The sequence below is a fragment of the Carassius carassius genome, chromosome 40 (genome assembly GCF_963082965.1).
Source record: "Carassius carassius chromosome 40, fCarCar2.1, whole genome shotgun sequence".
Classification (NCBI taxonomy): Eukaryota; Metazoa; Chordata; class Actinopteri; order Cypriniformes; family Cyprinidae; genus Carassius; species Carassius carassius.
The window spans coordinates 2,045,908-2,072,276 of record NC_081794.1 but is presented as its reverse complement, the minus strand read 5'-3'; the positions used below and the strand labels follow the sequence as shown (position 1 = coordinate 2,072,276).

Genomic DNA, 26,369 nt, shown 5'->3' with positions numbered 1-26,369 from the left:
CGCTCCACAACAAACTCGCAAAGCTTGTGACTGAATTGCCTCTATTTTTACGAGTTGTGTTTTGGATGCAGTGCAATATACCATACTGCCATAATCTATTGCTGATCTTATTAGAGCACAATATATTATTTTAAGAGACTGGCGACATGCTCCCCAATCAACTCCTGCTAAACACCTCATGATATTTAATGCTTTTTTGCATTTGTCAACCAGTTTCTGGATATGCATACTAAAATTCAATTTCAAATCCATCCATATACCCAGAAACCTCACAACTGCTGTTTGCTTCACTTCTTGTCCATACAATCTGATGTTAATGGTAGGGTTACTTTTCCTTTTTGCAAAACAAATTACCTGCGTTTTATCTACTGAAAACCGAAATCCCCATTCATTTGCCCAATTTTCTACCATTTTAACGGCATTCTGCAAACATCTTTCCACATTCTTTACATTACGCCCTCTTTTCCACAGTGCTCCATCATCCGCATATAAAGATCTTCCAATGCCCCTATCAACCTTTGTAAAGATGTCGTTAATCATAATATTAAACAGAATTGGACTACTAACGCTTCCCTGAGGTGTTCCATTCTCTATTGTGTGTATCTGAGAAAAAGCAGTACTTACTCTTACTTGTATAGTTCTGTTAAACAGGAAATCCCTGATCCAGTTATACATTCTTCCTTTAATTTCCATTTTTTCTAACTTAATTAAAAGTCCCTCTTTCCACATCATGTCATAAGCTTTTTCAACATCAAAAAATACCCCAACTAAAGCTTCCTTATTTACCTGAGCCTTTCTTATTTCAGATTCCAGGCACAGTACTGAGTCCATTGTATTACGTCCTTTCCTAAATCCACTTTGATAAGGTGATAAAATATTATCCCTTTCAATGACATATACTAATCTACTCATGACCATACGCTCCATTATTTTGCATAGATTAGACGTTAAAGCTATAGGTCTATAATTATTTGGCTGTGTATGATCTTTGCCTGGTTTTGGAATTGGCACTATGACACCATGCTTCCAGTCATTTGGTAACTTTCCTAACTCCCAAACCTTATTAAAAAGCCTCAAAATTGTCTCTAATGCTGTCTCTGATAAATGTTTTACCATCTCATAACAAATGTCATCTCTGCCTGGAGATGTTTGCTTAACCCCTGCAAGCGCTTTTTTCAATTCGTACAAATTAAACTCTGAATCCATTGTACTTCCTGAAAGTCCCTTTTCCTCCAATAAATGAGGATATTTACTTAGTATCTGGTCCCTAGTTTTCCTCGCATCCTCTGATAAATTCGAATTACTATGAATTTTAACGAATGTTTCTGCAAATACCTCTGCTTTACCGCTTTCAGATATAATTTGTCTATTATTATATTCTAATACAGGTATGTTGTAACCTCTTTGTATCCCTCCCATCTTTCGTATCATATTCCATAACTCACTTATTTCAATGTCTTCCCCTATTCTATTACAAAATTCCCTCCAATAATTTCTTTTAGATGTCCGAATGACTCTTCTCACTATAGCTTGTGCCCTTTTATAACTTATTAAATCATTATAATTAAGTGACCTTCTTACCTTCTTGAGTGCTTTATTTCTCCTTTTTGTTGCCTCACTACACTCCTCGTTCCACCATGGCATAACTTTCTTCCTGCTGCCTGCCTTCCTCTTACCTATTACTTCTACTGCTGTACTCTGAAGAACCTTGCATATTTCATTATTAAAAACATCAACATCTTCTATACATTTACTAATGTCCTTCATTTTGCTTCCACATAACTCCTTATACTTATCCCAATCCGCTGACTTGAACCTCCACCTAGGCATTCTTTCCCCCACTCTTTGTTCTATATCTACTCCAACTTTACTGCAAATAGGAAAATGATCACTTCCTACAGTACTTTGTTTTAGTACTTTCCATTCACATTTACTCGCTAAACTTTCAGATACTATTGTCAAGTCTAATACCGAATGCCTTCCCTTATTCAAATCAATTCTAGTATGACTTCCATCATTAATGCACACTAATCTTCCCCAATCTAGCATATCTTCAATGATCTTACCATTATAATCTGTTTTTGCGCTTCCCCATATTGAACTATGAGCGTTAAAATCACCACACCACACCATTTTTTGACTTTCATTTCCTCCTATACTTTCTAGAATATCCTTGCTTAACCTATCACATGGATTGTAAAAATTAATTACTCTAATACACCTTGATCCTTCCCATATTTCCACCACCACAACTTCTACTTCCCCATCTACCTCAACTGTTTTATACCCGATTCCTTGCTTTATAAAAGTAGCTACTCCACCTCCATTCCCTTGTTGTCTATCCCTCCGAATAGTAGTATATCCATGTATTAGAAAGTTATATTGTGACTTAAGCCAAGTTTCCTGTATACATATAATATCTGGGCCTTTCTCTTGGTCTGCTATAAATTTCTTAAACTCCTGTCCATTTGCAATCAAACTTCTTGCATTCCATTGCAAAATATATAACACCATTAAGATCCACCACATGTTGTCTGACTATTTACTGCTTGACTATTTAATGTTGGAATCTTGAGCCTTTCATTTATCATGTCAACAGTAACATTCCCCAGATCCAAGTACTTTTCTGCAGCTCTGATAATGATTTTAATTCTTTCAGTCCTGCTTTCAGTTTGAGCTGAACAGTTCACTACTTCAGCGATAAATGTTACAAATGCCACTTTATCATCCACTACTACCTTTTCATCTCTTTGTTCTTTACTCTGTTGTTTTGAATGAATTTCTTCATTCATATTTTCATTTGTTTTAGGAATCTGGTTTACTTTCTTCAATGCCTCAGCGTATGTTATTCCTTCTGTCGTTCTAACATTTTGAACCTTGACTGCCTTTTTCCGTACCTGACAACCACCGTATCCTGCACTATGATCCCCACCACAGTTGCAGCATTTAGGATTTACACCTTGCCCACATTTGCCGTACTCATGTTCACCTCCACACCGCGCACATCTCTGCTTACCTCTGCATACTGCCGCTACATGACCGAATTTTTGACACTTATAACATCTTAGCGGCGGAGGAACGTATGGTCTTACTGCATATCTTACAAATCCTAAATAAACTTTCTCTGGCATTTTATTTTCATCAAAGTTTATCATTACTGAGAGGCTATCCATCTTCTCGTTATTTCTAACACACTTGAGCCGTTTAACAAACTTTACTGCTGCTCCCGTGATATTTCTTTTAATCTTCTCCTCCGTGACATCTGTCGGAATCCCTGTTACAACACCTCTAACCCAATTCTTTTCTTCCGGTATCGAGCACAACACCTTATGTCCAATCATCGATTTTATACCCAGAGCTGATTTTTGCTGCCTACTGTCTTTACAAAACAACAACAGATTGCCATCCCTCAAAGTCGTAATGCTTTCAACTGTCCCTATCATTTCTTTCAATGTTTTCGTCAGCTTCAACGGATTAATCGCATTTACAGAGTCAACAAACTTCAACAATACCTTATATTCCTCTTTCCTTCTTCTAGTCTGGAGATTTCCTTTCTCACTACCCGATTCTGAAGATTGTTTCTTTCTTTTCCGATTTTCTACTACACTCCACTTACTACTTCCATTCTCGCCGCCTCCACTATCCACATCCTCCATTTCCGGATCACTTCCGGAATCTACGCTACTTCCTTCCATCATCACTCCACACCTCCACCCAAAAACACCCCATTACTCTGCAAGCTCCTCGGATCTTTATACTAGGACATTATGACGTCTGACGTGAAGAAAAACCTCAACCCTGCTCTCTTTGTTTTCCTGTTCTGTGTAGTAACGAAATGTGTCCGACTCCAGGAGCTAAATAGTTCCGTGTTGCTTTCAAGTAGGTCTAATAATAATGACACGTTTTTAAACATAGAATCTAAATTTACTTATGAATATTGAAAAGTAATTCAGAATATACGTTAATTAAATAATTAAATATATACACATTTTATTATATATATATATATATATATATATATATATATTAGGGCTGGTAATTTAACGCGTTAATTATATTAATTAATTATGGAGAAAAATAACGCGTTAAAACGATTAAGGCATTTAACGCACTTGCCCCGCCCCATACCTCTGTGGATCATCTGCATTTCATACAGTCGATTGATGACTGATCGATTGATTGAGGCAGAGCAACAACTTACTGCATGATGGACCCTAGAGAATATCCCTAAAATTCAAGATATGGGACAAAATGCCCGTTTGAAATTTTGTCTCATATTTACATCCCATAGTTAAGAAATATCACACGAGCTGGAGGCTAGAGTGCAAATGTGATACTCATCTTATACAACAGTTCATTAAAAAGGTAATATTATGTTATTTTAGACACAATGTTGTATGTTTTGCTTAATTTGTCTACGAAAATATAAAGATAAATCAGAACTGTTCCAGAGAATGTCTGTTCATCGTCTTCTTCTTCTTCTTTTGTGTTTTTTGGCGGTTGGCAAACCAACTTAAAGGTGCATTACCGCCACTGACTGGACTGGAGTGTGGACAGGATACATGCTTATAGGATTGACATAATGCGACATGAGGAAACAAAACAAAACAACACATAAAAAAAATAAATTAAAAAAAACTAATTTCTTTTACTTATTTTCGTTTCTTTAATAAACTTAATAATACTATCATATATAGCTTTTTCCTTTAGTATACCTATTATAGAAAAATCTTTATGCTCAGCTTTAATTAGTGACTGGATAAAATGACGTCTTTCATTGTTGTATTTCCTCAGAGTTGGAAAGAGTACAAAAATATTCTACTCAAGTTACCATTACATTAAAGAAATTTTACTTAAGTACAAGTAAAAGTACCAGTCTAAAAATCTACTCAAGTAAAAGTAAAAAGTAGCTCATTTAAAATTTACTCAGAGTAAAAATTACTTCGTTACATTTTAACAGTGGGAGGGAGTCAAAATGGGACAGGCCAAGGGTGTCAAACTCAGTTCCTGGAGGGCCACAGTCCTGCACAGTTTAGATTTAACCCTAATTAAACACACCTGATCCAGCTAATCTAATCATTTAGGTTTATTTGAAAACTACATGATATGTGTGCTGGAGCAGGGTTAGAACTAAACTCTGCAGGGCTACGGCCCTCCAGGAACTGAGTTTGACACCCCTGGGATAGGTCTATTAATCTCAAACTACAACCCGAATTCCGGAAAAGTTGGGACGTTTTTTAAATTTTAATAAAATGAAAACTAAAGGAATTTCAAATCACATGAGCCAATATTTTATTCACAATAGAACATAGATAACGTAGCAAATGTTTAAACTGAGAAATTTTACACTTTTATCCACTTAATCAGCTCATTTAAAATTTAATGCCTGCTACAGGTCTCAAAAAAGTTGGCACGGGGGCAACAAATGGCTAAAAAAGCAAGCAGTTTTGAAAAGATTCAGCTGGGAGAACATCTAGTGATTAATTAAGTTAATTGATATCAGGTCTGTAACATGATTAGCTATAAAAGCTTTGTCTTAGAGAAGCAGAGTCTCTCAGAAGTAAAGATGGGCAGAGGCTCTCCAATCTGTGAAAGACTGCGTAAAAAAATTGTGGAAAACTTTAAAAACAATGTTCCTCAACGTCAAATTGCAAAGGCTTTGCAAATCTCATCATCTACAGTGCATAACATCATCAAAAGATTCAGAGAAACTGGAGAAATCTCTGTGCGTAAGGGACAAGGCCGGAGACCTTTATTGGATGCCCGTGGTCTTCGGGCTCTCAGACGACACTGCATCACTCATCGGCATGATTGTGTCAATGACATTACTAAATGGGCCCAGGAATACTTTCAGAAACCACTGTCGGTAAACACAATCCGCCGTGCCATCAGCAGATGCCAACTAAAGCTCTATCATGCAAAAAGGAAGCCATATGTGAACATGGTCCAGAAGCGCCGTCGTGTCCTGTGGGCCAAGGCTCATTTAAAATGGACTATTTCAAAGTGGAATAGTGTTTTATGGTCAGACGAGTCCAAATATGACATTCTTGTTGGAAATCATGGACGCCGTGTCCTCCGGGCTAAAGAGGAGGGAGACCCTCCAGCATGTTATCAGCGTTCAGTTCAAAAGCCAGCATCTCTGATGGTATGGGGGTGCATAAGTGCATACGGTATGGGCAGCTTGCATGTTTTGGAAGGCTCTGTGAATGCTGAAAGGTATATAAAGGTTTTAGAGCAACATATGCTTCCCTCCAAACAACGTCTATTTCAGGGAAGGCCTTGTTTATTTCAGCAGGACAATGCAAAACCACATACTGCAGCTATAACAACAGCATGGCTTCGTCGTAGAAGAGTCCGGGTGCTAACCTGGCCTGCCTGCAGTCCAGATCTTTCACCTATAGAGAACATTTGGTGCATCATTAAACGAAAAATACGTCAAAGACGACCACGAACTCTTCAGCAGCTGGAAATCTATATAAGGCAAGAATGGGACCAAATTCCAACAGCAAAACTCCAGCAACTCATAGCCTCAATGCCCAGACGTCTTCAGACTGTTTTGAAAAGAAAAGGAGATGCTACACCATGGTAAACATGCCCCGTCCCAACTATTTTGAGACCTGTAGCAGAAATCAAAATTGAAATGAGCTCATTTTGTGCATAAAATTGTAAACTTTCTCCGTTTAAACATTTGCTATGTTATCTATGTTCTATTGTGAATAAAATATTGGCTCATGTGATTTGAAAGTCTTTTAGTTTTCATTTTATTAAAATTTAAAAAACGTCCCAACTTTTCCGGAATTCGGGTTGTGTATATATATATATATATATTCGATTGGGGGGTTTATATGGAGCATTTTCATTCGGATTGGACTTTTAAAACCGATTACAATGCTTCATGTAAATGTCACAGGACAATATTTTTGGATTGATATTTAAAAGCTTCTGTTTTTTATGTTAATGATGTGATGTAACATGGCTTCATCTTGAGTTATGTGGTAACCAAAAATGATTTGTGCATTGCATTTTTAAAACAAGTGACTTTTCCCATAAAATCTTTATTTTACGTTGTGTAACAATTGATTAAAAGCAAATCTAAAACCTGGTTGTGGTAATTATTGGGAATTAAAGAGGTATGTATTAAAAGTCTGATCGAATAGACCAGAAATAAAATGAATAACTATTAATATAGTATGTGCAATAGTGTTACTTTCTGCTGAAAAAGTGGTTTAGGAACATGATCAATATTGGTTCATGAGTTCACATTCCAGCATATTGCAGCATATTTTACATCAATCAAAAAGAAAGGGGGGAAAAACATTAAAACTTTAAAGCAATCAAACTGCAGCAGAAAAAAAAATACAAATCCTAAAAAATAAACAGCATAAAAATCTGTGAACATTTGTACAATTAATTTTTTGGTTCTTTATGAAGCCATTTACAGTGATAAAGGCAGGGGCACAGCTCCCAACAGTTCAGCTGTTTTACAGTTTTTTTCGATTGCTAAACAACAGTGAGCACAACTGGAGCTACATGTGCAAAACTCTAACTACAGTCTGCACTAGCAACAGTCACCTGAGCTAAACAGTTCACATCACCTACAAAACTCATTCAAAGCAACACAACTCTTGACACATGGCTCAAAACAGGCTCAGAGCAGCCAAACACTACACACAACCCTCACTGAGATAACACACACCGTCACTCAGAACACACAGAGAGGAGAAACACTACACACAACCCTCGCTGAGATAACACACACTGTCACTCAGAACACACAGAGAGGAGAAACACTACACACACAACCCTCGCTGAGATAACACACACCGTCACTCGGAACACACCGAGAGGAGAAACACCACACACAACCCTCGCTGAGATAACACACACCGTCACTCGGAACACACCGAGAGGAGAAACACCACACACAACCCTCGCTGAGATAACACACACCGTCACTCGGAACACACCGAGAGGAAAAACACCACACACGACACTCGCCGAGATAACACACACCGTCACTCGGAACACACCGAGAGGAGAAACACCACACACGACCCTCGCTGAGATAACACACACCGTCACTCGGAACACACCGAGAGGAAAAACACCACACACGACACTCGCCGAGATAACACACACCGTCATTCAGAACACACCGAGAGGAGAAACACCACACACAACCCTCGCTAAGATAACACACACCGAGAGGAGAAACACCACACACAACCCTCACTGAGATAACACACACCGTCACTCAGAACACACCGAGAGGAGAAACACTACACACAACCCTCGCTGAGATAACACACACCGTCACTCAGAACACACCGAGAGGAGAAACACCACACACGACCCTCGCTGAGATAACACACACCGTCACTCAGAACACACCGAGAGGAGAAACACCACACACGACCTTCACTGAGATAACACACACCGTCACTCAGAACACACAGAGAGGAGAAACACTACACGCACAACCCTCGCTGAGATAACACACACCGTCACTCGGAACACACCGAGAGGAGAAACACCACACACAACCCTCGCTGAGATAACACACACTGTCACTCAGAACACACAGAGAGGAGAAACACTATACACACAACCCTCGCTGAGATAACACACACCGTCACTCGGAACACACCGAGAGGAAAAACACCACACACGACACTCGCCGAGATAACACACACCGTCACTCAGAACACACCGAGAGGAGAAACACCACACACAACCCTCACTGAGATAACACACACCGTCACTCAGAACACATCGAGAGGAGAAACACCACACACAACCCTCGCTGAGATAACACACACCGTCACTCAGAACACACAGAGAGGAGAAACACTATACACACAACCCTCGCTGAGATAACACACACCGTCACTCGGAACACACCGAGAGGAGAAACACCACACACAACCCTCACTGAGATAACACACACCGTCACTCAGAACACACCGAGAGGAGAAACACTACACACAACCCTCGCTGAGATAACACACACCGTCACTCAGAACACACCGAGAGGAGAAACACCACACACGACCCTCGCTGAGATAACACACACCGTCACTCAGAACACACCGAGAGGAGAAACACCACACACGACCTTCACTGAGATAACACACTGTCACTCAGAACACACAGAGAGGAGAAACACTACACGCACAACCCTCGCTGAGATAACACACACCGTCACTCGGAACACACCGAGAGGAGAAACACCACACACAACCCTCGCTGAGATAACACACACTGTCACTCAGAACACACAGAGAGGAGAAACACTATACACACAACCCTCGCTGAGATAACACACACCGTCACTCGGAACACACCGAGAGGAAAAACACCACACACGACACTCGCCGAGATAACACACACCGTCACTCGGAACACACCGAGAGGAGAAACACCATACACGACCCTCGCTGAGATAACACACACCGTCATTCAGAACACACCGAGAGGAGAAACACCACACACAACCCTCGCTGAGATAACACACACCGAGAGGAGAAACACCACACACAACCCTCACTGAGATAACACACACCGTCACTCGGAACACACCGAGAGGAGAAACACCACACACAACCATCGCTGAGATAACACACACCGTCACTCGGAACACACCGAGAGGAAAAACACCACACACGACACTCGCCGAGATAACACACACCGTCACTCGGAACACACCGAGAGGAGAAACACCACACACGACCCTCGCTGAGATAACACACACCGTCACTCGGAACACACCGAGAGGAAAAACACCACACACGACACTCGCCGAGATAACACACACCGTCACTCAGAACACACCGAGAGGAGAAACACCACACACGACCTTCACTGAGATAACACACTGTCACTCAGAACACACAGAGAGGAGAAACACTACACGCACAACCCTCGCTGAGATAACACACACCGTCACTCGGAACACACCGAGAGGAGAAACACCACACACAACCCTCGCTGAGATAACACACACTGTCACTCAGAACACACAGAGAGGAGAAACACTATACACACAACCCTCGCTGAGATAACACACACCGTCACTCGGAACACACCGAGAGGAAAAACACCACACACGACACTCGCCGAGATAACACACACCGTCACTCGGAACACACCGAGAGGAGAAACACCATACACGACCCTCGCTGAGATAACACACACCGTCATTCAGAACACACCGAGAGGAGAAACACCACACACAACCCTCGCTGAGATAACACACACCGAGAGGAGAAACACCACACACAACCCTCACTGAGATAACACACACCGTCACTCGGAACACACCGAGAGGAGAAACACCACACACAACCATCGCTGAGATAACACACACCGTCACTCAGAACACACCGAGAGGAAAAACACCACACACAACCATTGCTGAGATAACACACACCGTCACTCAGAACACACCGAGAGGAAAAACACCACACACAACCATTGCTGAGATAACACACACCGTCACTCAGAACACACCGAGAGGAAAAACACCACACACGACCTTCACTGAGATAACACACACCGTCACTCAGAACACACAGAGAGGAGAAACACTACACACACAACCCTCGCTGAGATAACACACACCGTCACTCGGAACACACCGAGAGGAGAAACACCACACACGACCCTCGCCGAGATAACACACACCGTCACTCGGAACACACAGAGAGGAGAAACACTACACACAACCCTCGCCGAGATAACACACCATCACTCGGAACACACCGAGAGGAGAAACACTACACACAACCCTCGCTGAGATAACACACACCGTCACTCGGAACACACCGAGAGGAGAAACACTATACACACAACCCTCGCTGAGATAACACACACCGTCACTCGGAACACACCGAGAGGAGAAACACCACACACGACCTTCACTGAGATAACACACACCGTCACTCAGAACACACAGAGAGGAGAAACACTACACACACGACCCTCGCTGAGATAACACACACCGTCACTCGGAACACACCGAGAGGAGAAACACCACACACGACCTTCACTGAGATAACACACACCGTCACTCGGAACACACAGAGAGGAGAAACACTACACACACGACCCTCGCTGAGATAACACACACCGTCACTCGGAACACACAGAGAGGAGAAACACTACACACACGACCCTCGCTGAGATAACACACACCGTCACTCGGAACACACAGAGAGGAGAAACACTACACACAACCCTCGCTGAGATAACACACACAGTCACTCGGAACACACCGAGAGGAGAAACACCACACACAACCCTCGCTGAGATAACACACACCGTCACTCGGAACACAACGAGAGGAGAAACACTACACACACAACCCTCGCTGAGATAACACACACCGTCACTCGGAACACACCGAGAGGATAAACACTACACACACAACCCTCGCTGAGATAACACACACTGTCACTCGGAACACACCGAGAGGAGAAACACTACACACGACCCTCGCTGAGATAACACACACACCGTCACTCGGAACACACAGAGAGGAGAAACACCACACACGACCCTCGCTGAGATAACACACACCATCACCCAGAACACACCGAGAGGAGAAACACCACACACAACCCTCGCTGAGATAACACACACCGTCACTCAGAACACACCGAGAGGAGAAACACTACACACACAACCCTCGCTGAGATAACACACACCGTCACCCGGAACACACCGAGAGGAGAAACACCACACACAACCATCGCTGAGATAACACACACCATCACCCAGAACACACCGAGAGGAGAAACACCACACACAACCCTCGCTGAGATAACACACACCGTCACTCAGAACACACAAAGAGGAGAAACACCACACACAACCCTCGCTGAGATAACACACACCGTCACTCAGAACACACCGAGAGGAGAAACACCACACACAACCCTCGCCGAGATAAGATAACACACACCGTCACTCAGAACACACCGAGAGGAGAAACACCACACACAACCCTCGCCGAGATAACACACACCGTCACTCAGAACACACCGAGAGGAGAAACACCACACACAACCCTCGCCGAGATAACACACACCGTCACTCAGAACACACCGAGAGGAGAAACACTACACACACAACCCTCGCCGAGATAACACACACCGTCACTCGGAACACACAGAGAGGAGAAACACCACACACAACCCTCGCCGAGATAACACACACCGTCACTCGGAACACACCGAGAGGAGAAACACTACACACACAACCCTCGCCGAGATAACACACACCGTCACTCGGAACACACAGAGAGGAGAAACACCACACACAACCCTCGCCGAGATAACACACACCTTCACTCGGAACACACCGAGAGGAGAAACACTACACACACAACCCTCGCTGAGATAACACACACCGTCACTCGGAACACACAGAGAGGAGAAACACCACACACGACCCTCGCTGAGATAACACACACCGTCACTCAGAACACACCGAGAGGAGAAACACCACACACGACCCTCGCTGAGATAACACACACCGTCACTCCGAACACACAGAGAGGAGAGACACCACACACGACCCTCGCTGAGATAACACACACCGTCACTCAGAACACACCGAGAGGAGAGACACCACACACGACCCTCGCTGAGATAACACACACCGTCACTCGGAACACACCGAGAGGAGAGACACCACACACAACCCTCGCTGAGATAACACACACCGTCACTCGGAACACACCGAGAGGAGAAACACTACACACACAACCCTCGCTGAGATAACACACACCGTCACTCGGAACACACCGAGAGGAGAGACACCACACACAACCCTCGCCGAGATAACACACACCGTCACTCGGAACACACCGAGAGGAGAAACACCACACACAACCCTCTCTGAGATAACACACACCGTCACTCAGAACACACCGAGAGGAGAAACACCACACACAACCCTCGCTGAGATAACACACACCGTCACTCGGAACACACCGAGAGGAGAAACACCACACACAACCCTCGCTGAGATAACACACACCGTCACTCGGAACACACCGAGAGGAGAAACACCACACACAACCCTCGCTGAGATAACACACACCGTCACTCGGAACACACCGAGAGGAGAAACACCACACACAACCCTCGCTGAGATAACACACACCGTCACTCGGAACACACCGAGAGGAGAAACACCACACACAACCCTCGCTGAGATAACACACACCGTCACTCGGAACACACCGAGAGGAGAAACACCACACACAACCCTCGCTGAGATAACACACACAGGTGTGTTCTGTCACTCAGAACACACCGAGAGGAGAAACACCACACACAACCCTCGCTGAGATAACACACACCGTCACTCGGAACACACCGAGAGGAGAAACACCACACACAACCCTCGCTGAGATAACACACACCGTCACTCGGAACACACCGAGAGGAGAAACACCACACACAACCCTCGCTGAGATAACACACACCGTCACTCGGAACACACCGAGAGGAGAAACACCACACACAACCCTCGCTGAGATAACACACACCGTCACTCGGAACACACCGAGAGGAGAAACACCACACACAACCCTCGCTGAGATAACACACACCGTCACTCGGAACACACCGAGAGGAGAAACACCACACACAACCCTCGCTGAGATAACACACACCGTCACTCGGAACACACCGAGAGGAGAAACACCACACACGACCCTCGCTGAGGTAACACACACCGTCACTCGGAACACACAGAGAGGAGAAACACCACACACGACCCTCGCCGAGATAACACACACCGTCACTCGGAACACACCGAGAGGAAAAACACCACACACGACCCTCGCCGAGATAACACACACCCTCACTCGGAACACACCGAGAGGAGAAACACCACACACGACCCTCGCCGAGATAACACACACCGTCACTCAGAACACACCGAGAGGAGAAACACCACACACGACCCTCGCCGAGATAACACACACCGTCACTCAGAACACACCGAGAGGAGAAACACCACACACGACCCTCGCTGAGATAACACACACCGTCACTCAGAACACACCGAGAGGAGAAACACCACACACGACCCTCGCTGAGATAACACACACCGTCACTCGGAACACACCGAGAGGAGAAACAACACACACCGTCACTCGGAACACACCGAGAGGAGAAACACCACACACGACCCTCGCTGAGATAACACACACCGTCACTCAGAACACACCGAGAGGAGAAACACCACACACGACCCTCGCTGAGATAACACACACCGTCACTCAGAACACACCGAGAGGAGAAACACCACACACGACCCTCGCTGAGATAACACACACCGTCACTCAGAACACACAGAGAGGAGAAACACCACACACAACCCTCGCCGAGATAACACACACCGTCACTCAGAACACACAGAGAGGAGAAACACTACACACACAACCCTCGTCGAGATAACACACACCGTCACTCAGAACACACCGAGAGGAGAAACACTACACACACAACCCTCGCCGAGATAACACACACAGTCACTCAGAACACACCGAGAGGAGAAACACTACACACACAACCCTCGCCGAGATAACACACACCGTCACTCAGAACACACCGAGAGGAGAAACACCACACACAACCCTCGCCGAGATAACACACACCGTCACTCAGAACACACCGAGAGGAGAAACACCACACACAACCCTCGCCGAGATAACACACACCGTCACTCGGAACACACCGAGAGGAGAAACACCACACACAACCCTCGCTGAGATAACACACACCGTCACTCGGAACACACCGAGAGGAGAAACACTACACACACAACCCTCGCCGAGATAACACACACCGTCACTCAGAACACACCGAGAGGAGAAACACCACACACAACCCTCGCCGAGATAACACACACCGTCACTCGGAACACACCGAGAGGAGAAACACCACACACAACCCTCGCCGAGATAACACACACCGTCACTCGGAACACACCGAGAGGAGAAACACCACACACAACCCTCGCTGAGATAACACACACCGTCACTCGGAACACACCGAGAGGAGAAACACCACACACGACCCTCGTTGAGATAACACACACCGTCACTCGGAACACACCGAGAGGAGAAACACCACACACAACCCTCGCTGAGATAACACACACCGTCACTCGGAACACACCGAGAGGAGAAACACCACACACAACCCTCGCTGAGATAACACACACCCTCACTCAGAACACACCGAGAGGAGAAACACCACACACGACCCTCGCTGAGATAACACACACCGTCACTCAGAACACACCGAGAGGAGAAACACCACACACAACCCTCGCCGAGATAACACACACCGTCACTCAGAACACACCGAGAGGAGAAACACCACACACACAACCCTCGCTGAGATAACACACACCGTCACTCAGAACACACCGAGAGGAGAAACACTACACACACAACCCTCGCCGAGATAACACACACCGTCACTCAGAACACACCGAGAGGAGAAACACCACACACAACCCTCGCTGAGATAAACTGTCGTTTAGCAATCGAAAAAAAACTGTAATAACAAATTAGAAATTTCCATCTTGCAAAAATTGAGATTGTACCATTTGAACATAACTAAGAGAGAAGTTTGGGGGACACCATATTGTGACTGACCTTTTTTAACAAAGGATTATTGCAATAAGAATTTGAGCAAAAACTTTTACTTTTTTTATTTTTTTTTATTCAATTTTATCCCATGGAGCTACAAATACTCCCATAATCTTTTTGAAAACATGAACACTTAATCAGATTGAAAATACTCTTACAAACAAAATCAATATTCATCAGAAGAATCAGTCCCTGACTGTTAGCACTGAGGCAACGTTCAACTCGTTTATGATGCCGTCGGTCAAATCATAATACACATTTCATGTAGAAAACTTTTTCTTTGATACAGAATAATAAAAAAAGGGTAAGACAAGATGCATAAAACAGGAATCCGAAGACTTGGTTGAAGCCGTGGTTCTGAATCTTGAATCCAGAGCTGTTCCAGTGCACCTGATGTGAACACGACTGGATCTCTTCTTTGAACTCAGGCATCTTTCTCGTCCTCTGCGTCCCGTGCTGCTCCGTGCACCGCGCTCTTTCAGACTTAAGCTGGCAGACTCAGCTTCTTTCCCTTCAACACTGAAATAATGAAAAGAGACACTTGAGTAGCTTCCAACGATCAGATTAGAACACCATTTATCAAGACAGCCACAACAGTCTTGCACAGCATTTGGTTGGATCCTGATAAGCATGTCGTTAGGAGCCCACTGGAATCAATACAGCCAAACAATTAAACCCTAAACTACAAATGATGATATACTGGTGCAAGAAGACAGGATGAGAGTTTACGATGATGCACTTATGGGCCAAATGTGCGGTATTAACAACAATCAAGCCTGAGATGGGTGTTTCATAACTGATTACAGTGATGTTTGATCATTGCTAAACTGGTAGTAGTCAAATTGATTTCACAATCAATTCCAGTTTAAGACACTAGCTCTCAGTCCTTTTTACTCTAAAGCAATCCTTAAAGACAATATTGGCTAAAATCACTCACCTTTTGTTACATAGAGATAAAAGAAATCACAGTACAGGATTGTCTGAACGATGCCTGCCACGATGGCGATCATGTCGAAGAAGCCTTCGAAGTAGAAGCGCCAGATCCAGTTGATGAGATACAAGGCACGATAGAGGCCGAGGAAGAACAGGTAGTGCGTGGTGATGGTCTCGGCTTCTCCCGTCTTGCTGATCATGAACAGCTGTGGGAGGATGGACACGGACTCCAGGTAGATGGAGAACGTCCACATGATCTACAATGAGGAGATGATGAAAATATAAATGAATAAAGTTGAGACAAACTAGTAGGGTTGCCCTAGACTAAGGATTTTTCTGGCATAAGTCAACTGATCACACTTTTGCTAATATACCATTTAAATCATAATAATGAGCTTTTTATTTGCTTATATACAGCCTGATAAGCACTCAAGCGCATGCAAATGCTTGCCACAGCTAGTAATGGTTATGATTAAAAAGTAAGGAGGATGCATTAACATTTTAATAATTTATTGATAAACTTTGTTTTTTCGGCTTTAGAGATCAGCGACACTGACCCATCATCTCTGAAGTAGTGGATACACCTATGTGCATTACATAATTTGAGAATGTTTGTTTTCCATTTGACTTGGTTCAATTGAAAAGACATTTCACTGTTTAAAGATATATCTTTCATGTCTGTAAGGCATGTATACAAGGAGTTTCGAAGTGACATGCGCAGGTTCATAGAGCCCAAGACGGCAGAAAGTGCATCCTATTTGCGTTCATTATTTTACAAAAGCACAATGTTTTGTTGTTATTATGAGTTCACACGGATAAACGTGTCTTCACATAGGTTCACAGAGATGGCAGAAAGTGCATCCTATTTGCGTTCATTATTTTACAAAAGCACAATTTGTTGTTAATATAAGTTCACACAGATAAATGCGTGTCTTCACAGAGGTTCAAAGAGACCAAGATGGCAGAGAGTGAATCCTGTTTGCATTCATTATTTTACAAAAGCACAATGTTTTATTGTTATTGTGAGTTCACACAGATAAACGTAAAGTCTTTACAAATTACTCTTATCTGTATGAGCAAAAATGACAGTATTTTAAGAGCAAGTGACGGTCTCCATCTGTCACGCAGCGAGTGCACCATTTTTCAGCTTCCACAGCTTCAATAGCACACATTTCACTAGGTTAACATTAGACTGAGCGGCCATGTAAAGTTGCAGCTACTACTGCCTGACTTCACCACTTCCTCTGGATGTTTATATTTAGATTTTTTTCTGCGACTAACAAAATTTTGGTCAACCAAGCCTCTTCTGGTTAACTAACCATTGGTCGACTATTACGGGGCAGCCCTACAAACTTGGGATTGAATGAATGCAGGAATGGATTTGCTCTCTCACCTCCAAAGGAGAGAAGTCGTGGTTGACGAGGAAAGCCAGGCCACCGACTGGAACAACCAGGAACTCCGCTCTGAATGTGTCGTGGTTGCCATCATACGTAGCCTTGAACTTCACGTATATCAGGTACACCGTGGCATAGGCACAAGCGATATAGATGACCTGTATGGGAACATGCAACAAAACAGTGTTACAAGAAAGTCCCTTTAACACTTGTAAACTTTGCACTTTGCAGTCAAAAATCACCACCATGGAAATTAAAAATAAAGCATCTTTTTTTTTTGTGGTACAATCTACAACTCAGTCATATCCAAAAATTGTCAAAGGAAAAAAATTAAAAAATAATAATAACCGTGTTAACAGAATATAATATTTAAAGTTATATAAAAATAGCTGATGCATAATTTAGATATTAATATAGTCAAAACATGAAATATTAAAGAATAAGTATTACAGAAACAAAATATAGTACCTACTTTTAATTAAAAACAAATTACATTTACTGTTTCTGTTCTGAGCACTGAAAATAATTTCAGCACAAATCACAAAAAGAAAAAAAAACACACAAGGTCAACTTCATGCACATTCATATTCTAGAGAAAACAAACAAAATAATTGATTTCACACATTCAGGTTTTTTTTTATAGCACATAAATTCAATGTATCAAATATGACAGGTCTTCTGAGTTTGTGAAAAAAAAAAATGCATGAACGTGTGCATGTTTAGAACTTTAATCGGCTCAGCTTTACCTTCATGCTGGAGTTGTACAAAGAAATGAAGGACGTGAGAAGGTCCAGATAGCGAGTGGTGAACACCAAGGCAAACAGAATCTGACTCTTCCCAGATATTCCTGAAAAACACACATCAACATGACATTTCAACAATTCATTGTCCTTAGTGCAAACTGAAACCCATTTCACACGTTCAGTTTATTTTGTAAGACATTAACATTAATAAGGCTGTTACAACATCACTAAAGCATGCAGAAGTGTTGAGTTCTTGTACAATAAGATCACAAAACAACATTGTAATACACCCAGAGAGTGTAAAATAAATAACAAACTAATAAGATCCTGCTGCCACGTCAGAGGTCAGAGCATGCAATCAGGATGAATGAATGAAGTCACTAGTTATCTACAGCCTGATAGCCTAAATGGAGCAAAACTCCAAAGTTAAACAGGGTTTACAACATTCAGCTGGTACAAATCACTGTTGCTTTTGATTTATACGCCATGCAACTCAATGCAAGTAAAGCGAAACATCACTTCACTGGAGGAATTCAAGAGCATAGGTGCATTAAAACATTATATTATACACCAACACTTGTTTAATTCACTCAAACGAGGCCTAGTGCTTGAGTTTACATCACAAACGAGTGGATCAGCTGCCACATAAACAAATCACACCAACGGACTTTGACCAAATGTGAAGTTCGCACACTCAAAAACAAAAAAAAAAAAATAAGACAGCCCTAAAAAGTGCCCAGTGCGCGTTCTCTGCTGAAATCCCTGCGTTTCTCACCTGCACACGACCTGCTTTTCCATATCTTCAGCAGGAGTATGATGATGGCTGCTAAATGGGAGAGGTCCCCTGTCAGTCTGAACACGTTCATGTTTCTTTGGGTCTGATGAGGGCTTTGTAGAAATGAATGCGGGAATCGGCTCGAGCGCGGATCGAGTTCCCCTGCAGCGCGCGACAAACACGGCGTTCCCGACTGAAAGATGGCGAGAGCAGCGCGACGTGGCGCCTGACAGCGGGTTGGCTGAGCCGCAGGATGATGATGATGATGATGCTCGGAGTTTGTCATTGGGAGGAGAATATCGCTGGATAATTCATATATTGATTGCACACACTATGTTTTCCTCTAGGGGCGCACGGAGGCTCAACCGCTTATGACTTGAAGGGATACAGCTAAAACTCCTGATGAGCATCTGTGACCCTGGGCACAAAAGAAGCGCAGCTATATTTGAAGCAGTAGCTAACAATAGCCCTACATTGTATGGGTCAAAATTATCAAATTTTCTTTAATGCCAAAAATCATTAGAATACTACGTAAAGATCATGTTCCATGAAGATATTTTGTCGATTTCCTCCTGTAAATATATCAAATTTAAGGGCATATTAAAGGCAATTTTCTCAATATTGTGATTTTTTTTTTTTTGCACCCTCAGATTCCAGATTTTTAAATAGTTGTATCTCAGCCTGATATTGTCGTAACAAACCACACATCAGTGAGGTATAAATCTCAAAGTCAATTTGTGGTCCAGGGTCAAATATGTTTGTCCGGTGTGAACTTGTACAGAATTTTTGGATTGAATTTCAAAAGTGTCTTTATTCCCAACATAACACACCCTTTGACTGTGCTCTCAATTAAAGTGTTGCTGACTTTATTATTTTGTCCAAACACTTTATTCATAGCTGTACAGTTTTCAGGTTAAACCCCACTTTAGCGGATTGAAGAATAAAATAAAGATATATATTTGTGAAGTCTCTTTATTACATGATGGACAGAAACGCCCAGAAACTCTTATATGCTTTGAACTTGTTTTGGTTGTTAAAATAACACTTTGACCCTTCTTTATTATTATTATGCTTTTTCTTTACTATGTTGTTGTTGTTGTTGTTTTCTTTCTATTTGCTGTATCAACACTAATAATATGTGTTCTGTTGCTGAAATGTGCCTTAAAAAAACAACAAAAAAACAGAGGCCCCTTAAATCTAACTAAGATTATTATATATATTAGATGATTTCCAGCATTTAAATGGTAACTGCGAATTAGCATAATACACGTTGTAGAAAATAAATGATTAGGCAGTAATCGCAGTCGACTGTGATTGGTCCGCTCTGATCCACGCGGAGAAAAGTAACAAAAGACACGTGACAACAAGAGTATTTTTACTAAGCCCCGCCTGTCTGGACTCTCCTGTCATATTGACTTCTTTTCCTCTCGTTTTTTTTCTTCAGTTTTTGTGAACTTGTGGCCTGGGAAGGGTGTGTGGGAAGATTGCTGGATCCTGCTCTTGAGGATCTGTGGAGTTTAGATTCCAACTCAATTCAAACACACCTAAACCAAACGAAAAATACATACATACGTGTGTGTGCGTGCGTGCGTGCACGTGGATTCGTGTGTGACTGATAATGTAGGAATATAGTGTAATTCATATAAAATGAAGTTTTCATTTAAAATTAAATTAACAATTACCTTACTGACTATAAATATATTTTCAAATAAATTACAATTTAATAATTTTTACACCTTGCATACATGTGAGTGTACTCCTATTAATGATTTAAATTCATTTTCAGTGAATTATTCATTCATGATTAATATTATTGATATTAATCTATTAATTATTTATAATACAAATTGTATTTATATGTATAAATTATAAATAATGAATATGTACTTATGCATTTATTTTTATATCTACATTTTATAAAGACTATAAAAAAATCTATATTATGTGCAATTGTCACTCAATTGCTTTGTCAGAAATGCGTTTCTCTGTCATTTCTCATTTCCATCATAAACAGTTTATTTTTTATTTCTTTTACCCCATTGTTTTTATGAATGTATACTAGAGATAAAGTTTATAATTCGTGGCCAGGATCAAACCAGAAGTGCATGAAATACTGCCTTGTTTTGCATAAAAAATAAAAAAGTTTTTATAATACATTATTGAAAGAAGAATAATCTCTCTTTGTTAATAGCTTTATTTAAATTAGCTTTAGTCTTTCATTTAATTTGTCTTATTAACATAGATATAGTAAAGGTTCTGCTTATCTCATCATCATGTATACTGTCAATATTACATCACAAACCAAAGCTGAAACCAAATACAGAGAACAAATGTAGATTTATTGCACAGTAAACATATTCAATAAAGGACAATACTTGATTTACATCATTAAAAATGTGTGTACAAACAGAACATCACATCCTGTAATTAACTATTACCTACATACAAGTATCTTGAGACGTTTTGTGTTGTGCACATCATCATTTTACTTATGCATTAAAAAAAAGTTCCTACATCGGTCCTAAGATATTTCTGAAACTCATACATCCCATGAGAAATTCACTACAAATGCAGAAAACATGAGGGGAGGCACCAAAGGAGATTTAATAGCTACCTGTCGAATGAGCAAACTAATATTTTACATTAGATATATATATTTTTTTTAAATATCCCATCCCTACATGAAACAGCTCTGTACTACACTTCTAGTACAATTCCTCTACTCTTCTTTAATTGCAATAAGATATGATCATTTGTTTCTCAAAGATTTCATTTTCCTGAGACGTAACATACGGGAAACTTAAACGAAGCCCTCTCATGTCTGCCAGACGTTCATTCGTGAGGTTTCAGCACGAAGACGGCGTCGTCCAGCATGTAGTAGTCCTTGTACATGTCTCCCTCACACAGATACGGCAGGCGAGTGACGGCCTCCACCTGGAAGCCCAGCTTCAGGAACACGTCTGTGCTCAGGTGAGTCACCTGCTCCTCCCACGTCTTGCCCTGCACCTTGATGTGCTCCTTGGGTCGCACCCAGGCCCCGCCTTACAATACAATACAATGCAGTCACAAATTAAACCAGAAATAAGAATGCATCGCAAAACTAAATTAAAAAATAATTTTAAATCATGTTGAAAACACATGGTTCACATAGATTGAAAAATGTTTAACAATTTTTAAAAATATGTTACAATATTGCTACATATTTTTCTTACCCCATGCATACACGTAGGTGTGCAAATATTAACAAACTTAAAAAAAGGTAATTAAATTTAAGCCAAAACACACACACACATATACATATATATATATATATATATATATATATATATATATATATATATACACTACATGTTGTAGTTTTGTAATTTCAATACAATGTAGCAATATAATTATTACATTAATTTTTTTTTCTTTATACAAGCACTTATTCATAATTATGAATTAAATAAGTACTTGTTCTTTTTAGAATGATGATTTATCATTCTTAATAAAATAAAGTGTTCTCTGTCAGGTAATTTCTCATTTTATAGTTTTATTCTGAATGTTGGTTCACAGGACTTAAATCTGCTGCACAAAAGTTTTTCCAATATTAATTATATTTTAGCAGAAGTTAACCGCTTTGATTATTAAGCAATAATCAAAGATTGTATCAAAATACTACTTTTTTTTTTTTTTTTTCTTCCAAGAATCATTTTCTTTCTGTCGGAAAAAAAGAATCATAGCCTGTTTCTTAAAAGAAAGACAAAACATCAACACAGTAAATAAGTTAATAAATGAATTAATATTTAATAATAAAAATTTATGCAAAAAAAAAAAAAGAATTAAAAAGTAAACATAAAAACATGATTTCACTGACGAATCAAATCGTAAGCGTTTCCTCTGACTGGACGTAGGCTCTGCAGGTGTGCTCATCTATAATGAAGCAGCTAGCAGCAGCACTCATGCATTGCTCAGTAGTTATGCTCATCTTACCGGTCTCTACATACGGCTGGAAGGGCAGCACAGCGGCTAAGACCAGGCGTCCGCTGTGTGGCACCAGTGATCTCCTGATGTCCTGCAGCAGCTGCAGAGGCTCGTCGCAGCGGTCCAGCAGGTTCAGACAGCTGATCAGATCGTACTGGAAACCTGTCCGGTGCCACTCATCCACCCCCAGCAGGCTGCAGATTCAAAGTCAAGCACAGGCTCACAATCACCTCGGTGTATCAGCATTTCTGTTAGGGATGCACCAAAGTTTAAATTCTTCCAAAAAAAAATTCCCTGTTGTATCTTACAAACGTTTTCACCATGAAATAGCCAAAATGTGTTTTGTACTGTTTTGGCTTGCTTTTTAAAGAGAAACAAAACAACCAGTTAAAAATACAGAATTTATTTTAACATTCTAGCAGTATTGATCCATAAAAAGCATAATTTAACTTAAAATTAGTTCGTAAACATTTTTTTAAATCAGGCATGTATTTTTTTTACTGTGCAAATAAATGCTTCCTAGAAAATATTACAGATGCCAATTTGAACACCATGTGTGAATATTATAGTATATGAATAAATAGAGCTGTTGTAATCGTAAAATGCTAACATTTATGAACATTGCTGGAGCTTTTATTTTGGCAGAAACCCACAGGAAGACTTCCTTTTGTTGATAACAGCAGATTTATGAAAGATTCTCATTACGATTTTTGAAAGATGTTTGTCGCACATAACGCATTCTCACATGCCTTAATATCCAGATTATCGGTCTTTCTGTTTATTCGTCCAAACACAACGAAAAAGCTTTTTTTGTGGCTATTTTCAGCTGAATAATCTCAGTTGTGAACAATGGGTGCATCCCTGATTACTACTAATGCAGGAGCTGTGTGTACCTGTAATTCTTCCTCTGGAGATGCCACTTCATCGGCGTGGAGACTTCGGTGGCAAACACCTCATGAAAGTGTCGTCCCATCACTTCAGTCACGCCTCCGTCACCGGCTCCCAGATCCAGCATCCTCTGCCCTTTCCATTCTGGCTCGATCCGGAGAAGGCGCTGAAACTGGTCATTCGAGAACACAAACATGGAGCCGCGGCCCAGAAAGCTGCAGACAGACAGTCAGGACAGGAGTCTGTGAGGAGCCGCTCGTCAGATGCAGCGCTGAAGCCTGCGAGAGAGAGAGTCAGGTGTCTCACCCGTTGATGGAGGTCCGAGACACGATGGGGCTCAAGATGGTGGAGAAGAGAGAGTGGTAGAGCTGTGTGAAGAGCCAGCTGGATTTCTCCATGCTTCGGCGGAGGAAAGCCTGTGTGTCCTCATCCAGATGACTCTGAACGAAGCGAGAGCGAACCTGTTCTCCGAGCAGATCCGGACTGCAGTGGTACCACTGCAAACACATCAACACCGAACACAACAGCTATCAGAAGCTGAAGGTGCTGTGTGTAAGATTCTGACTCTACTAAAGCATAAAAACATCATGTTTGCATCATGATACTGTTCTGAAAAACAATGCTACAGTCAGTTATTGTGCGTTCTGTGTCGGAATGTCTTTCTTTGTTTTGGTCTGTGTGACTCCACCCACTGCTGGTGACGTCAAGTCTGAGGAGGAGGGGCCTGGTGGAAAAAACCCTCTCAAAGATATATATATATATATATATATATATATATATATATTTTTTTTTTTTTTTTAATATTTGGACTGCAATACCTAGTTCAACCACTAGTTGTCAATTCTACACACAGCACCTTTAACAATAATAATAATTTTAAAAACTCTATTATGGTGGTCTGTGTTCTTGATCTTTAACATTTACACATTTCAATCATTTCAAACATGTCATGGTACTTTTCATTAGTGTAAATGTGGATCATTTTGAATGATATTATCATGGTATTTTAATGAAAGCTATGGTAATACACTAAAGTACTAAAAAACACACATATTCTCATCATAGTGTTTACATGGTGCTACCATAGCAGATGTTTGAACATATTACAAGTTTGCCAAAAAAGAAAACAGTTTAACCACAAGTTCCACAGCATTGTAAAAGAAGACACCTTGTGCTAACTAGTGTGGAACTCTAGAAAAGCTCAAAAAACTTGCTCTCTCGCTCACCTGCTGGACTTCATGTCCAGGTGACTCAGGTGAGTCAGTCTCCATGTTCATGAACAGAGCTCGAGCCAGAGGACTGCGAACATACTTCCCAGTCCACATCTTTCTCATTCCCAGTAGAAAAGACACGTAAAACAGCAGCCAAGCGACGAAGATCAGCGTCCTCATCTGCGGATGACACATATCGACAGACAGACAGACAAGAGAGTGGGACTTCAGCGAGCACTTCTACTCAACAAATATAATCCCCGACCCTAATAACAACAAGATTACAAACAAACTAACGCACTAACCTGAAGGTGTGGTGCTGTTTACACGCACACATCTTTCTTATGCATAATCTGAACGGCAAACACAACACATATGGCACAAATCAACCGAGCCCCTTCGAGAAAAGTTCACTTCCTGACTGTGTTACAGTTAAAAGAGCCCGACACCGACAGAGCACGTGACCGCTCGTATCTGATGTTACCGCCAGGCGGCGCATGTTAGCTACTGGGAAATCTGAATTTTATTACATCTGCATGAATGCATATTTTTCATGTTTTTTATTACATTTAAAATTTTATTGTTTAATATGCGCTGTAAAAATAAATAAAAACAACAAATACAACATTAAAACCACTTTTTTATTATTACATCTGACCCTTTATTTATCCTACTGTGTAATAAATTACAATGTATTTAAAAAGGTTTTTCTTTTTGTCACAAATATCCATCACTTGAACATGTACCCAACCTTTTCTTAAAAACAAACACATTCTTTAAGGGTAAAAA

At 41.5% G+C, this 26,369-nt stretch overlaps 2 protein-coding genes across 3 annotated transcripts; both read right to left on the bottom strand.

Moving 5' to 3' along the window:
* Positions 1 to 15,723: 15,723 nt before the first annotated feature.
* kdelr2b (KDEL endoplasmic reticulum protein retention receptor 2b) lies at positions 15,724 to 19,769 on the bottom strand. The gene is made up of 5 exons (XM_059531669.1): positions 19,519 to 19,769; positions 18,747 to 18,847; positions 18,000 to 18,158; positions 16,611 to 16,863; positions 15,724 to 16,192 (listed from the first exon to the last, which is right to left on the bottom strand). Exons 1-5 carry the CDS (start codon positions 19,607 to 19,609, stop codon positions 16,158 to 16,160), a joined length of 639 nt encoding a protein of 212 aa, XP_059387652.1. The 5' UTR covers positions 19,610 to 19,769; the 3' UTR covers positions 15,724 to 16,157.
* Positions 19,770 to 21,836: 2,067 nt separating this feature from the next.
* Positions 21,837 to 26,044, bottom strand: mettl9 (methyltransferase 9, His-X-His N1-histidine). Of its 2 annotated transcripts, XM_059531668.1 has the most exons (6): positions 25,886 to 26,044; positions 25,596 to 25,760; positions 24,676 to 24,866; positions 24,375 to 24,584; positions 23,491 to 23,675; positions 21,837 to 22,559 (listed from the first exon to the last, which is right to left on the bottom strand). In XM_059531668.1, exons 2-6 carry the CDS (start codon positions 25,758 to 25,760, stop codon positions 22,351 to 22,353), a joined length of 960 nt encoding a protein of 319 aa, XP_059387651.1. In that variant the 5' UTR covers positions 25,886 to 26,044; the 3' UTR covers positions 21,837 to 22,350. The 2 variants fall into 2 exon arrangements, with proteins under 2 accessions (XP_059387651.1, XP_059387650.1); XM_059531667.1 differs by lacking the exon at positions 25,886 to 26,044 and having other exon boundaries at positions 25,596 to 25,775.
* Positions 26,045 to 26,369: the final 325 nt, after the last annotated feature.